General features: G+C 48.6%; 4 protein-coding genes across 4 annotated transcripts; 2 read left to right on the forward strand and 2 right to left on the reverse strand.

Annotated features, from left to right (window-relative positions):
• Positions 1-1,670: 1,670 nt before the first annotated feature.
• On the forward strand, positions 1,671-3,982 carry FSUBG_1518 (glutamate carboxypeptidase II; the record flags this gene model as incomplete). Its single annotated transcript, XM_036679193.1, has 4 exons — positions 1,671-2,167; positions 2,222-2,427; positions 2,480-2,892; positions 2,948-3,982. 4 exons carry the CDS (start codon positions 1,671-1,673, stop codon positions 3,980-3,982), a joined length of 2,151 nt encoding a protein of 716 aa, XP_036542992.1.
• Positions 3,983-6,724: 2,742 nt separating this feature from the next.
• Positions 6,725-8,912, forward strand: FSUBG_1519 (major facilitator superfamily transporter; the record flags this gene model as incomplete). The annotated part of the gene is made up of 4 exons (XM_036679194.1): positions 6,725-6,916; positions 6,979-7,999; positions 8,048-8,370; positions 8,685-8,912. The coding sequence occupies 4 exons, from the start codon at positions 6,725-6,727 to the stop codon at positions 8,910-8,912; spliced, it is 1,764 nt and encodes a 587-aa protein (XP_036542993.1).
• Positions 8,913-10,251: 1,339 nt separating this feature from the next.
• Positions 10,252-12,069, reverse strand: FSUBG_1520 (heterokaryon incompatibility protein; the record flags this gene model as incomplete). The annotated part of the gene is made up of 1 exon (XM_036679196.1): positions 10,252-12,069. The coding sequence occupies one exon, from the start codon at positions 12,067-12,069 to the stop codon at positions 10,252-10,254; it is 1,818 nt and encodes a 605-aa protein (XP_036542994.1).
• A 688-nt stretch (positions 12,070-12,757) lies between these two features.
• On the reverse strand, positions 12,758-13,564 carry FSUBG_1521 (uncharacterized protein; the record flags this gene model as incomplete). The annotated part of the gene is made up of 2 exons (XM_036679197.1): positions 12,758-13,099; positions 13,151-13,564. The coding sequence occupies 2 exons, from the start codon at positions 13,562-13,564 to the stop codon at positions 12,758-12,760; spliced, it is 756 nt and encodes a 251-aa protein (XP_036542995.1).
• Positions 13,565-14,345: the final 781 nt, after the last annotated feature.

The raw sequence follows: 14,345 nt of genomic DNA on the forward strand, positions 1-14,345 counted from the left end.
CCTCGCGACAATGAGAGTTATCGAAACGAACAGATGTACATATTTCTGGACTTTAGGTTTTGCGAGCGTTTGTAATCTCAATTTTGTCGCATTGAAATCCAGGTTTTATCAACCAAGATATTTGCGCCAAGAATTGGATAACAGAATGAATTAATCCGCATCGAGAAGTTGTGTTGGTTCAGAACCAACAGCTCTTGAGAATGAGGGTGTACCGACTGCATGAGCTCGAGCCAATAAAAAGAGTGGTTTTTGGGCAAAGAGAGGCGGTGATCCATAAATAGCACAATCTCTCCCTTTTCTGGTATTTTTTCCATTTTATCTGTTTCACTTTCGTCGTCTTTGGATTTTACGATTGATTCTGAAGCAATTGCTGCCTTTGATGTGTTGTCGCTGCGGCGCAGCCATTACTTGCGTGGGCCAGGCCTGATCAAATCTGCCTTACCAGAACCATGATCTACACCGAATTGCGAATCGAGAAATTGAAAACGCTTCAGAAGAAGTAATTAAGTATCCATAAATGTATTCTTTGGATTTCTTGTTCATTTCTTACTTGTTTCTGGAGGCAAATCGGTGTTGTCAACTTGTCATTGGCTAATGCTCCCTCATTAAGGAGTGTTGGCTCATATGACTCTAGCAGAATTGTTATCCGAGATTGGCATGTCTGGTATCTCGGTTAACTGGCTACTGCCCTTTGTCTTATGGACCCTTGACAAGACAGACAGAATACAGTGAGTATCTGGTCCCTCAGCAGTCATCTCTTATTTGCAACCAGACTCCATGAATGTTTCTAGAACTTCTACTGTACTAGAACAGAGTCTCCGCTACGCCACCCGTGTCTGTCAATCGTAGTCAGATAAACCCAATCGTGAGCTAGTTCGCTAGTGTGCTTAATTGATCCACAAACTGCCAGCATTGGAGGATTACACACACACATGCCTAAGCTCCATCATGAGCTATGACAATCGTTCAGACTTTTACTGGTTACACTTTTCCAACGCTGCACAAAAACGTGTCGCGTATTCTATCTTTTGATTCTGGTTTCTCAAGGACATGTACTGCTCGAGCACGCGATAAATGATGAAAAAAGCCATGATGTTGCCGACATCAGTCCGTCAATGACTCAGGCAGCCCATTCCCTGTAAGAGCGGGGAAACGTTAAGCTTGATTACCCAAAAGTCAAGCTTATTATCCCACGTCCACGAGAGTCGTTACGCAAGAATCTCTACCCATCAAACCCCATCAGGCAGGTGAATAAACACGCCGATCCCTCCCCGCAGCAAAGCCAAGTAGCCAAGCCAGCTCAGCCATTGGCCAAACCTGGGGAGCTTCCCAAGAGGGTTACAACGGCAAGGCATGACGACATTCGCGAGAGCTATCCCGAGCTCAGGATCGTAAGCTTACCGACTGGGAAGGGAAGTTCATCCATCATGATAAGAGCTTTGGCAAATCAAAGGCGAGCTTGGCCCGAGATGCGATCCTGTTTGTTGGGAATACCAAGGACCTAAGTGTTGTTTATGCAATGGTTCCATTCCAAGGTAACATGACACTGCAGAATGGGGTTGGTCATGCTTGCGAGAGTTGCATTTATATCCGAAGCTTCCCATTGCTCCGCGACTACTTCCCCTCCCAGGCCAAATGTTGAGAAGTCCAATTGTCATTGAACCTTCGATATGCATTTCCGACAGCTCTCGACAGTCGCGGCTTTCGCTGCTGGCGTATCTGCTTGCCAGCGTGATCTCGTTCTGGGCAAGCGACATACGCATCGCCAGCCACTGACCAAGCGCAATGCCGATTGGCCTCCAGTCTTGACAGAGCAAGAAACTCTTCTTGTCAATTCCTTTGATAATTCATCCATTGACAAGTGGTCTGACTACTACGGCCACCAGAATAAGTTGGCCGGCTACGGAAAAGAAGCTGCCCAGTGGACCGCCGATCGTTGGTCCGAGAGCGGATTCGATGCGCATCTGGCGGAGTACCATGTGTTCCTCCGATATCCAGTCAGTTCATCTCTCTACTTCACCGGCCCCAACGGTACAACCACCGAGGTGAACACCAAGGAGGAGGTGCTTGAGGAAGATGATGTTACAGGCTGGGATGTGCTTTCACAGCAGACCTGGTTGGCGTACTCGCCGACTGGAAATGCTTCTGCCGAATATGTCTACGCGGGGTAAGTCAAATTGCAAAGGTATTCGGATGCTGGCCACTGACCTTTGAACGCTAGGCGAGGATCAATTGATGACTTCGATCGAATCGTCGAGCTTGGCGTAGATATTAAGGGCAAGATTGCTCTTATCAAATATGGTGGCTTGTTCCGCGGTCTCAAGGTCAAGAATGCTCAAGACCATGGCGCCATTGGTGCCATTATATTTACCGACCCTGGTGATGATGGAAACATTACGGTAGCCAACGGTTACGAGGCCTATCCTGGTAAGACTTCTCATATGACAGCTATGGAAAGCTCGTGCTAAGCAAATATCAGATGGTCCTGCTAGAAGTCCCAGCTCTGTCCAAAAGGGCTCAACACTATTCCTGTCTACTCGTACTGGCGACCCCACGACTCCTGGCTACCCATCCAAGAAGGACTCGCCTCGAGCTGACATCTCCGAGGTCATTGCCAAGATTCCAGCCCTGCCAATTTCTTACTCGGCCGCTCAGCCTCTGCTACAGGCTCTCAATGGCCATGGTGTCACCGCTGAGAAGGTCAACCGCACTGCTTGGACAGGCGGTCTCGATGCTGACTACAGCTCTGGTCCTGCACCTGGCGTGAAGCTCGCTCTCAGCACCGTCTCTCGTGATTCTATTGAGCCAGTACACAATGTCATTGGTGTTATTAACGGAACCAATGCCGATGAGACTATAATTATTGGAAACCATAGAGATACATGGATGGTCGTAAGTAGAACGCCTAGCAAACAATCACAAAGTTCATCACTGACTGACTATTTAGGGCGGTAATGGAGACCCCAACTCTGGTTCTTCGATCCTCATCGAGCTTGCTCGCGCATTCAAGAAGCTCACTGATTCAGGCTGGAAACCGAAGCGAAACATTGTTCTCGCGTCTTGGGATGCAGAAGAATGGGGCATCATTGGCTCTACAGAGTGGGTTGAGGAGCATGTCAACTGGCTCACTGACACAGCTGTCTCATATCTGAATATCGATGTTGCCGTCAGCGGTCCTCGACCTAACCTTGGTGCTTCACCCGAGCTTCATACCTTTGCTACCGAGGTTCTCAAGAAGGTCGTTGATCCCAACTTTGGTGGCTTCAACCAGTCGCTCTATGACGCTTGGCATGCTGCCAGCGAGGGTGACATCGAGATCCTCGGCTCTGGCTCTGATTACACTGCTTTCTTCCACCGCGGTATCAGCTCTCTTGATACTGGAAGTAGTGGAGGTGCCGGCGATCCCATCTGGCACTATCACTCAAACTACGACACATATCATTGGATGTCAACCTTTGGTGATCCTGGATTCCACGTCCATACCGCTCAAGGCCAATACCTTTCCCTGCTGGCTTACCACTTGGCCACTGATGATATTCTTCCTTTTGACACTCAAAATTACGCCAAGGAGCTTCGTGCATACTTTGAGGACCTCTCAGAGTATGCTGAGAGCAAGGATGCCGGTCTTGATCTCAGCGAGCTTGACGAAGCCATTGAGCACTTCAAGAAGAGTGCTGATGAAGTGAAGGCTCTTGAGAACCTTGCACGTGAGCGCGACGATGATGTCCTCAAGAAGGTCGTTAACCATAAGTACCGCGACTTCCAGCGTGGTTTCATTTCTCAAGGAGGCCTGCCTGACCGTGACTTCTACAAGCATGTTGTCAATGCCCCTGGTCTCGACACTGGCTATGCCGCTGTCACTTTCCCTGGTATCACCGAGGGTGTCCAGTATGCTGAGGACGGTGACTTTTCCTTGGCTCAAGAATGGGTCAAGAAGACAGCTCGTGGTATTGTTGTTGCCGCGAACATCTTGAAGACATAGAGGGAGTTTGGAAAGAGTTCGAACAGGAAAGGCTTCGCTTCACTTCAATCATTTATGAACGTTATGATCTCATGGTTATGATAATTATGGTACTTGCATAGCATTCACAGGTGTTTTGGCTGATGCCAGTTTGGGGGTTTGCTGAGTGGAGTTACCTGGGCACAGTAACAAGGGGATAGGAAATTATAGTCAATCAAACAAATGTGAAGATTGAAAGATATCCTTAAAAAGAATCATGTCAACTGCACTGTTGTATGAAGCTTGATCATTGCTGAAATCTATTTGCACAAAAAGTTTAGACAGGCCTCATGAGTCATCAACGTCGATGCAATGTTCAATATGATTCAGGAAAGCGTATTATTGTATCTACGCAGTACTTACACAGGTTACTTAAAGTCACTGGGAATCAGATCTCTTCTTGAGGCGCCCCTGCGCCGACAGCCGTTCATAGGCGCCAAGATCGAGAGGCTGTCGAGTCTCCAGCCTGATGGCATACGAATCCGCGAGATATGAGTTCACTATTCACATGGACAAAATAATCCACGTAAAATTGCAATATTCTCCAACTTGTTTAGTCGCATTGTAATGAGAACTCGACGGTCAACTACTCAAGTGAGTCTTTCTAGTCGTTGGCTGGTTGGGTTCTATAGCCTTCCGCAGCCCAACACATTCTTCTCATTTCCAATATTTTCTCTGATCTTATCAAGCCGCCGATAAAACGTGCACAACTGCCGACAGATGTGTAATTGACGCAACTTAGCGCTTGGCATCACCGTTTGGCTACCTTGGCGCCGAGAATTCTAGAATCCACGTGGTGAATCTTGTTTAACTACACGATACTACACTTCAGGTTGTATTACGCGTCTAGGTCGATCGAGAATCATCTATTAGTGATCTTTTTACATTGCAACAATGTCTTGATGTCTACCAATAAATGATATGCATTGTCTGAATCAGAGGGTGTATGACATCGTGCATTCAACTCAAGATATCCCATCCACCATCGGACATAAGGAATGTAACAAAGTTAGAGCACAGACATTCAAGATCTGAGCCACGCATCGGATGCTGCGGAAGAGATACGATTGACACTTTCTTGGCACATCTTGGCGTATCAGAACTGATAAATCCTTACACGGCATCGGGTCTCGCAGAGTAAGATGTCCGGTGGCACAGTAAAACAGCAGCTTCCCTACCAGCAATAGAATGAACCAGTGGGTGTTGGGGGTGTTGCATTCCTTTTTGCCGTAATTCCGAGTAGTGAATAATCTTAGAGGCCATGCCTGCATACTTTGATTCCATGTGAGGGAATACAACGACGATTTTGACCATGTAACCTTGGGAGGGTGCGGCAGATGGAGGCGGTTAGGCGGTATGCGGTGCTCACTCGGGGTTGTGATATGGCCACCAATTAGCGAGTGTAGTAGGTTACAGTGAGTACAAACCTAAATTAGTGCTGTTCAGTAGTTCTGGTCATCACCTCGCAGCCGCTGTTGGGAATAATCACGCACCTGACACTAATTGGGATAATATTGATGTAAATCTGCCCTTATCAATATAAGAGTAGACACAGTGATGATGCCAAGCTATAGCACATATCAGGACGCAACCACCAGCTCAAGATTTTGCCACGTGGATGACGCTGCATGTTTTGTCAGCCCAAACTCAGCAAGACTGCTACGTAGTCTTTTAAGCTTAGCCATGAAGCTTACCCCTCTCCCGGGCACAGAATCCATCAGAACTCAGAAAACGCCAGAACCAACAAGGAACAGTCCAGTTCAACATCCCCAAAAATCTTGGAGTGTTAGTGTTGCATTGTGTCAGCCAAGAAAATGGGGGAATGGGATAATCACTAATCACCTGCTCAATTACGCTTCTGCTTTAAGTAGTGACTCCCGGGACTACGAGATCAGCACTAGCCAGCGTTGCGCTGCCACCTCCGATGACAAGTCCATTCACGATGCTTCGACATGGGAGGGGGAGGAGACGCTTGAGGGGCCAGGGTTCGTCGCTCAGCAGCAGCAGAGCCCCGAAGCTTCGGTACTGGAGAGTGTTTTTACTCGCTATCATGATTCCATTTTCGTGATCAACAAACCTCGTGGAGGCTGGTGGCTGCAGCAACGTCGCACAGGGAAGCCGAGGCTTTGGGACGGGATCAAAAATATTGGACGCCATCAAAGGCCGTAAAGTGAAGATCGGCTCTTTTCATGTCAGATTCGGAACACAACAGCCATTCAGGCTGATCCTCGACCTACAAAATGGGTTGCACTCGGGGCAAATACTCCCTGCTCCCTAGTTACCTCCCATAGCAATGCTGACTCGGGGTGTTTTCCCTGTTTACGAGACACAATAACCCAACTTACAGATCGGCATTTGACCCTTGTCGTCCAATTAAAGCCAAGACTGGGCAATAAAGCTTGGTCTCCTCTTCTCCACGTCCATGCGTCGACCTTCCCGTAAACGCTTAGAGTCATCGCAGATCGTGAGTTTTGGTTCATTTCCTCCCCCGCATCGCATGGGCTAGCTTTGGGGTTTGGGGGGTCGTTGCGGGCGTTGACGTACGAGGCGGGTTGAATGGAAAGGGTTGTTTACGTGCTAACAAAAGAGCTTGCTTCTTCCCCCTCGGACTTGTTTTCTTTCTCTTGTTCTGCTGGTAAAGGCAGTATCAAGCTGTCATCTCCGCGGAGCGTAGAGACTGTTTCGCTATTCTAGACTTGAGTTATAAGCTATTGTTCCAGCACCATGACTACTGATACCACGGCGACGCCGCCAAGTGAGCAAGAGAAGCCGACAGCTGTTGATGTCGAGAATGTCGCGTCGACGACGCTGTCCAATGCCGGGACCGGGGCTGCTGTTGATGCTGAGCGAAATGCCCTCTTAGCTGCTCTCCCTGATCCTGATGAGGGCAAGAGTGAAGAGGAACGACGCGAGATTGTAAGTCTTTCGGCATTTTCTCTGTGTCCAATCGAGAATGGTTGATGCTGACATTCGCTCAGGACAGGAAGCTGGTCTGGAAGGTCGACCTCTGGCTCATCCCCTGGCTGTCGCTGCTCTACCTCCTCTCGTTCCTGGACCGAACCAACATCGGCAATGCTCGCCTCGCCGGCATGGAAGATTGGTTGGATATGGGCCCTGGAGATTACAACGTCGCCCTGACCATCTTCTTTGTCAGTTATGCCCTCTTCGAGCCAATTACCAACGGTCTTCTCAAGCGCTTGACACCCCGCATCTTCTTCACGGGCATCATCATCGCGTGGGGTGCCGTCATGACCCTCATGGGTGTCTGTAATAACTACCCAGGTCTCCTGGCAGCTCGTTTCTTCCTCGGTGTCGCAGAAGCTGGCCTTTATCCTGGCGTCAATTACTATCTCGGCTGCTGGTATAAGTCATCGGAGATTGGTGCTCGCGCCGCCATTTTCTTCTCCGCTGCTGCCCTGGCTGGGTCTTTCGGTGGTCTCCTCGCCGCAGCTATCGCCAAGATGGACGGTGTTGGCGGCAGACCCGGCTGGGCATGGATCTTCATCCTCGAAGGTCTCGCGACTGTCGCTGTCGGCGCCTTTTGTTGGTGGATGGTCTTTGACTGGCCCGACACCGCTCGATTCCTTTCTCCCGAGGATCGCGTTCGTGTTCAGCGCCGTCTGATCCTGGACCGCCAGGGAAGGACCGCTGAAGACTTTGATAAGCGTCACATCTGGGCTGCCATGAAGGATTGGAAGACATACGGTTACATGGTTATTTACATGGGCTCGCTGATGCCACTGTACGCCTTCTCTCTCTTCCTGCCTACCATTCTCCGAAGTATGGGACATGTAGGCACCAAGGCGCAACTCCTATCGGTTCCTCCTTATGCCTGCGCTGCAGCCGCCACTGTCTTCGTCGGATTCCTAGCAGATCGAACCAAATGGCGTGGATATTGTAATATTGCTACTGTCTGTATCGGTATCATTGGATTCACCATGCTTATCGCTTCGCCTAATCCGCATGTCCAATACGGCGCTGTGTTCCTCGGTGCAATGGGTACGTACACAGCATTAATTTATTGAGGTCTTTACTAATCTAGAACAGGTATCTATCCCACCGTCTCAAACACTGTGTCATGGGTCAACAACAACATCGAGGGCTCCTTGAAGCGAGCCATTGTTCTCGGTATGGTCGTCGGCTGGGGTAACCTCAATGGTGTCGTCTCGTCCAACATCTACCGTGAGACCCAAAGGCCTCGCTACTTCGCTGGCCACGGCACAGTTCTAGCCTACCAGATACTCTTCCTTCTTGGAGGCTCCATCTTTATGCATTTTGCACTTCGACTGGAGAACCGTCGCCGTGCGAGGGGATCACTTGATGCCAAGTATGCTGCTATGACAGATGAGCAGAAGTGGATCAGTGGTGATGTGCGTCCTGACTTTAGATACACTCTCTAGAGAGCTCAAGAAGATTTGTTAAATTGCGGTTTGTTTTGGGAGACTCCTGTAGCAGGATAACAGGACTGGTAGGGAGGGATTGGAAGAAGGCATATTATGACTATGTAGTACTTATAGAACACTCTTGGTATTTACAAGTGTCTCATGCTAGGATAATGAGCCCCTTTTACTTACCCAAGCTTTCTCGCCTGTCCGTGATATATTGATACCCCGCTTAATCCTGAGATGCTCGGATACCTCCGTATCAGTAGGCAAGGGTCTGAGACAATGACAAGATGTTCCAGCTGAGTCTATATGCTGAGGGTATCACAGAGAATGGTCGAGACCACGCCATATCTGTCGGTGTTCTCGATGCTGGCCAAATCATGCATTGGCGTATGAGTGCACAAGCTGTAAAACATATCTGTGCCCTGTCTGTCGCTCTTCTCGAAAAGCACACCGACTCCATCGTGGTATCGCCAATTTTGGTGCATGATCACTCCGCAGGCCACTACGCACTATCGGTCGTTTGATTACAGTATGAATCATGTCTTTGTATCACCGGAACAGATCTCAGCCCCTCTTTCGTTGATGCAGGGTTTCCAGTGGTATGGCTTGAGACAAGTTTCTGGTAGCTGGTGATCTAGGTATTTGAGAAAAGGATGTCCTACGTATCGTCTTGGTTAGTTCTATATAATCTCCTAGGTGATATTCGGCTTTCCGCTACGCGGGCCGGCGACAAATTCGGGGCTTTTTATAGATTAGAAAGATAAAAACAGTAAAATATTAACATCATCACGAATGACAAAGACAATCAGAAGAGCCCCTCCCTATGACTGCTCGTGGTCTCATTGCGCCTGAACGACACCATGGCACAAAATGAGAATCAAGTCCAGACTGTTTTACTCGAGGTCCCATCACCGCTCTATCTGTAGAACCTTTTCAATCAATATGAAACAAACTGGCAATAGTACCTTCTTCACCTGTTCCGCTTACCTTCTCCCTGTTGCGTTCTATAAGAACCGTCGAACCCGCTCCTCTGTCGTTTGATAAATCATCATTCACCATCAAAAGACAGAAATCTTAACTCAGACCCATAAGCCCATCACGGTTTCTTATTCAGAATGAAGCTCTCCATCGTCCTTGCTATTGCCGCGCTCTCGGCTGAGACCTTTGCGTGTGCCAACATAGGGCAAGTTTGCCAGAAGGGAGACCCAGATGTTTGCCAGTGTGATGCTCCACTTACCGTAAGTCCTCCTATCTTCACTCATCCATGTATTTGACTGCTTATATGTCGGGCGTTTTAGCTGTCCTGCAGAGGTGATCCTGTCACTCGTCCGGGAGGCGGTGAGTATGCCCGTCGATGGCTCAACGGCCATTCTCTTTGTACCCATAAGAATTCTTCTGATCCAAGTAGTTCGACGCTTTCACTACCAACTCCTTGACATTTGTCCCCTTATCAAACGAAATGGACGGTGCGTCAATGGGAAGTGCGTTCCAGGCCCGCGTCTGACGGGGGTTATTCCTACGCCGACTCCTGAGTAGACTGCACCGCAGATCCGCAGCCTACAGTGCATTTCAATCAGGTTGAAACACACTCGTTTAACTCTCAGGTCGTGGATTGGGCCAGAGCTAGTTATAGTTGACAATATCAAACCCAATTAGACAAGGCTTTCCTCGGAACATATCTGTTTCCATCCATGAATGATGCAAATCTGAATTAAGAGGCTGTAAATATAAAAGTGACACTATAGTAGCCTCGATAAAGGATCTCTATCCGCTGACCTAGAACGAGATCTTGAGACAGCTAAGATTTCTGATAATGCCTCACTGTGGCAGTCGGATCCTGATACTGATTCATATTCATTACTTCTACTTTACATCAAAATTTCGAATGTTTCTAGGACCACCTTTGAAGAGTTCCCCGTGCATGATTCCGTGCACGTATGCCTCTCCGATAAGCGTATATGATTCGTCATCCTGAGTTCGTAATAGGTAGGGTACTTTCCCTCCCAACAGAATACAGACTTCATCTCCTGGCTGCATATCAAGTGGACCAACCCCAACAAAGCCTGTGGAAGTCATAAAGGCACGTCTCGTGTGCATCCGCATAAGAGCGGACGCATAGAAAGAATCCTCTGCAGACGAAGCATCTTCATCTTTCTCTCCTTCCTCTGTTTCAAGACGCTGAAGATTCTCGACGTCTTCTGCACATCGGGATCCCCAGCCCTGATAAGGTACTGTAGAGAACCAAGTGGTGCCATCAAGGATCCCAATGCGAGCAGCATCCAAACGCTCTTCTCCGACCCTAATTCTAGGGGAGCTGTCGCAAAATCTCCTGATGCTTTTGAGCCATTGTTTGACTGCGGTCTGGTTGATGGGCTTCAACCAGTTTGGGTCCCAAGTGGCCCCAATCTCTTGAGCTTTGTCCACATAGATACCCTCAAATGTCGCTGTATCGAAGTGGGGAAATCTCGGTATCGCGGTATATGTGCCTGATGCTTGGAAGGGGGTATCCCACGCAGGCTGTGCATTTGGATGAAGAACATCCATACTCCAATCCGGTACCCAACTTGGCAGCGTGACAAGCTTCCTGGGCCTTTGGCAGTACATGAGAACATCAATAGTACCTTGTTCTAAGATCTTGCAGGCTGTTTCTCTGTACACCTCTTCGACTGTCATAGAGTAGTCTGGGAACAAGTCAAAGTGGTCCCTATCTCCAGTCAGGTTTAGCAAAGCAAAAATACGATCGCGCGGGTCAGTTGCGTGGACAACGTTGTAGTCGGTTTCCAGAGTGAGCGATACCGCGACGACCTGTAGAAGGGGCTGGCCCCATGGGCTTTCTCCATCGGGGGTATAGACATAGTGCCACCTTCTTGTAAACAAGCTATAAACATAGGTGTTGAGTGGAGTAGAGTAGACATAATCCAGGTTCCGAATCAGTATCTCAAGCCCATCAGCTGGCTTCTTTCGCGCACGACGCTGAACAATACTCGAGGCATCCATAGATTGCTCTACGAGGTCGGACTTCACAATCCAGTCACCGCAGGCAATAGCAATACGCCGACCAACGGCAAATTCCTGCATGATCCACAGGCGTTGCCAATAGCGCCGCTGACAATAACCGTGGAATGCCGCTTTGGCAGCTTCCAGATCAATAGAGCCTTCCTTCGCGTTACCAGAGTAGAGCTTCTGCAAAGCTTCAAGGTCGTTGGAGCGCAGGGCTCGGCCTGTATCACGCATCAAGCGGCATATGAGATCGCTACTCTCATCACCATTACCCAACCATGCGATCACCTGATCTGCCTCCCTGTAGATATGGTGCATTTGGTGGACTTGATGGCTCTTCTCGACCTCGTTTGTTTGATTGATGCATAGCTGATCGACCCAAAGCCATCGAGGCTTTTTACGAAATCGTAGGCGCCGAAGGGCATTCTCGACGGTTGAGCTGATGTCTATTGTCGTCCCACCAATGCTAATACGCCTTTTGGGGCTGTCTGGAGATTCCCAGACGTATGACAAGGCTGTGTATGGCGGAGAGTCGCCGCGGATATATTCCTCGATATTGCACACCAGGAGATCCGGTATTTCGGTTTCAGAAATGGATTCCGAAGGAGACGGTTCTAGTTTGATGAGTCTGATCCAATGGTCAGGATCCTCAAGTTGGGCGTACTTGATATCCGAATACATCTGGAGACTTTGTTCCGCAGTAGCAAAGTAGAATAAGAATAGTTGAAAAGCACATTCATAATCATCTGATGCTGACGGATTATGATCTTACCCCACCTCGCCAAACGTATTTAGGGCTGAAGCTAACGTCAAATGCTACCTCACTATCGATATCACCTAACCTCAAGAGGACGGACTCACACGATACTAGCTTGGTACTTAAATGATATACTGTCCACAACATGCTAATTTCTTCTTCTTCAATAATCTGTCTATGGCCGCCCACGTGGGATGTTTCTTGGGATGAACCTGCGTAGTGGCCGTGAGATCAGTGCTGCAACCCCTGTGCTTACGCCACGTGGATTTCATCTTAAATTGCGGCGTTGCAAGTATCATATCCATGTTCTGTTTTTCTTGGCCTATCTAGTTTCCAATATTACTCTTGCGAGTAGAGTTGGTCGTGGGTAGGCCGATCAAGAAGACTCTGTTCCATCGTGCTTCGGAAGTTGATCGGGTTTCACACCTGTACCTCTTCGACCTTCTCACAGAGTACTTTCGTCACGAGTGCGAGGCAGCACCTCGGAACCTTGAGGACGGGATTTTTGCAAAGAACTTTTGGTCATAGAGTCAGCAATCTGCAGTGCAGGTGCGGCAGAGGTCTTTAGATTACTCGACTATCGTCTTCCCCCGATAAAACAGGCCATATCAATTAAGATCCAATTATCTCTTTGACAACCTTAGAAACATTGTCGGGCTGGCTAACGGTGGGCACATGTCCGCTATCGAAACTGTGCACTGCAACCTCCTTTCCACTTGACGCCTTGACACCTTCAATCATTGCTCGCTGGAATTGAGGCGGAATGATCTGGTCCTGTTCGCACACGATGTAATGCACTTCCACGTCATTATAGCCAGGATACGTCAGTGGTTCCCGGAAGCTTGGTGTTGAGTGCTCAGGCATCTGCTTTGCCAGTTCCAAAGCTTCATCAAAAGGTAAGTCGGAGAAGGTATGAGTCGCGTGGCCTTTGGGATCAAGCGTCATGTAGTCATCCTGGATGTTAAATTAGCACGAACCTCTGAAGTTGAGATACTCGAAGTGTACCTTAAGATCGAGAAAGTCAGGCAGTGCTGATCCAAATGCATCCAGGTTGGAAACACCAGGTTGCAACACGACTGACGCAAGGTAGATAATCTTGTCGACTCCTCCTTGCTTTCCCTCAGCCTCGCGGGCCTTTCGCGAGAGCTTGCTCAGACTTTGGGTACCAGGAATGCCCCCATACGAATGGGTCATGAGAACGACCTCCCTCCCCTCATCGAGGAGCTTGGAAACAACGTTGGTGATTTCGTCGGCATCATCGCTCATTGTCGCAAGCGGGAGATTACCCCGCTTGCCAACCGATGGGGTATCGATTACGCGCGAGTCGATGCCATGTCGCTCGAGACTCTCTGTAAACACACGATAGTGTTTGGATGGCGCAAACGACCCGGGGACGATAACAACAGTTGGAGTTGCCATTCTTGAGTTTTCTTGTGTGGTTGAGAAGATATGAAGAGTAAGTAGTTTGCTGAAAGTTGAGAAAGAAAGCAATCGTGTCCTTTTGTATGCGGTTTGTGCTGTTGGTGGGTTGTACGACGTTTGTCATCGGATTGCAATACCCAGCCATCCCCGCGTTTTCGGAGGAGATACGATATCGTCTGATTGGTAATTTTGGGGAGACGTTACCTGAATGAGTAAAAGCACCGCGAACCAACACCTTCAGCGATCGAGCTTGAGCATGCATCCTGTCAGCCCTAACTTCCTGCGACCTGCAGAGCCAAGGCTTGGAGTTAGTGGCATTAAACCAAGAGTCTTGGGATATCGGCCATCGATAAAAGAAATGCTTGGAGGCAGAATAACTTGGTAAACTCTACATGCACCTTTCTCTGATTGCCCTCGTATCCTGTGTAATCATCAAACTTCATACAGTGCGTGCACCTGCACGGGCTGATTGCAAGCTTAATGGAATCTGTGGGGCTCTCCAAACACAAACTTGGTAAGTGCTAAGATAAAGGAACACTTTAAGAAACGAGATGATCTTCTCTGCGATGTTGGGTTGAATAGTCTCGCGGGTAAATTTGTTTCGCGTGAGAAGTACTGAGGGAGGCCATGTACAAACGCTGAAAGAATGCGGTTTCAGGGTTCGGTAGGGCCAATAGCGGGCGTATCCACTGTCAATAACGAAAAGCCTCATGAACAGGACCCTCTCACGAACAATTATTCCCCCATTGATCTACTCAGTTTATTTTTGGCTCTCTTA

This window comes from Fusarium subglutinans (genome assembly GCF_013396075.1).
Source record: "Fusarium subglutinans strain NRRL 66333 chromosome Unknown NRRL66333_c0000008, whole genome shotgun sequence".
NCBI classification, from domain to species: Eukaryota; Fungi; Ascomycota; class Sordariomycetes; order Hypocreales; family Nectriaceae; genus Fusarium; species Fusarium subglutinans.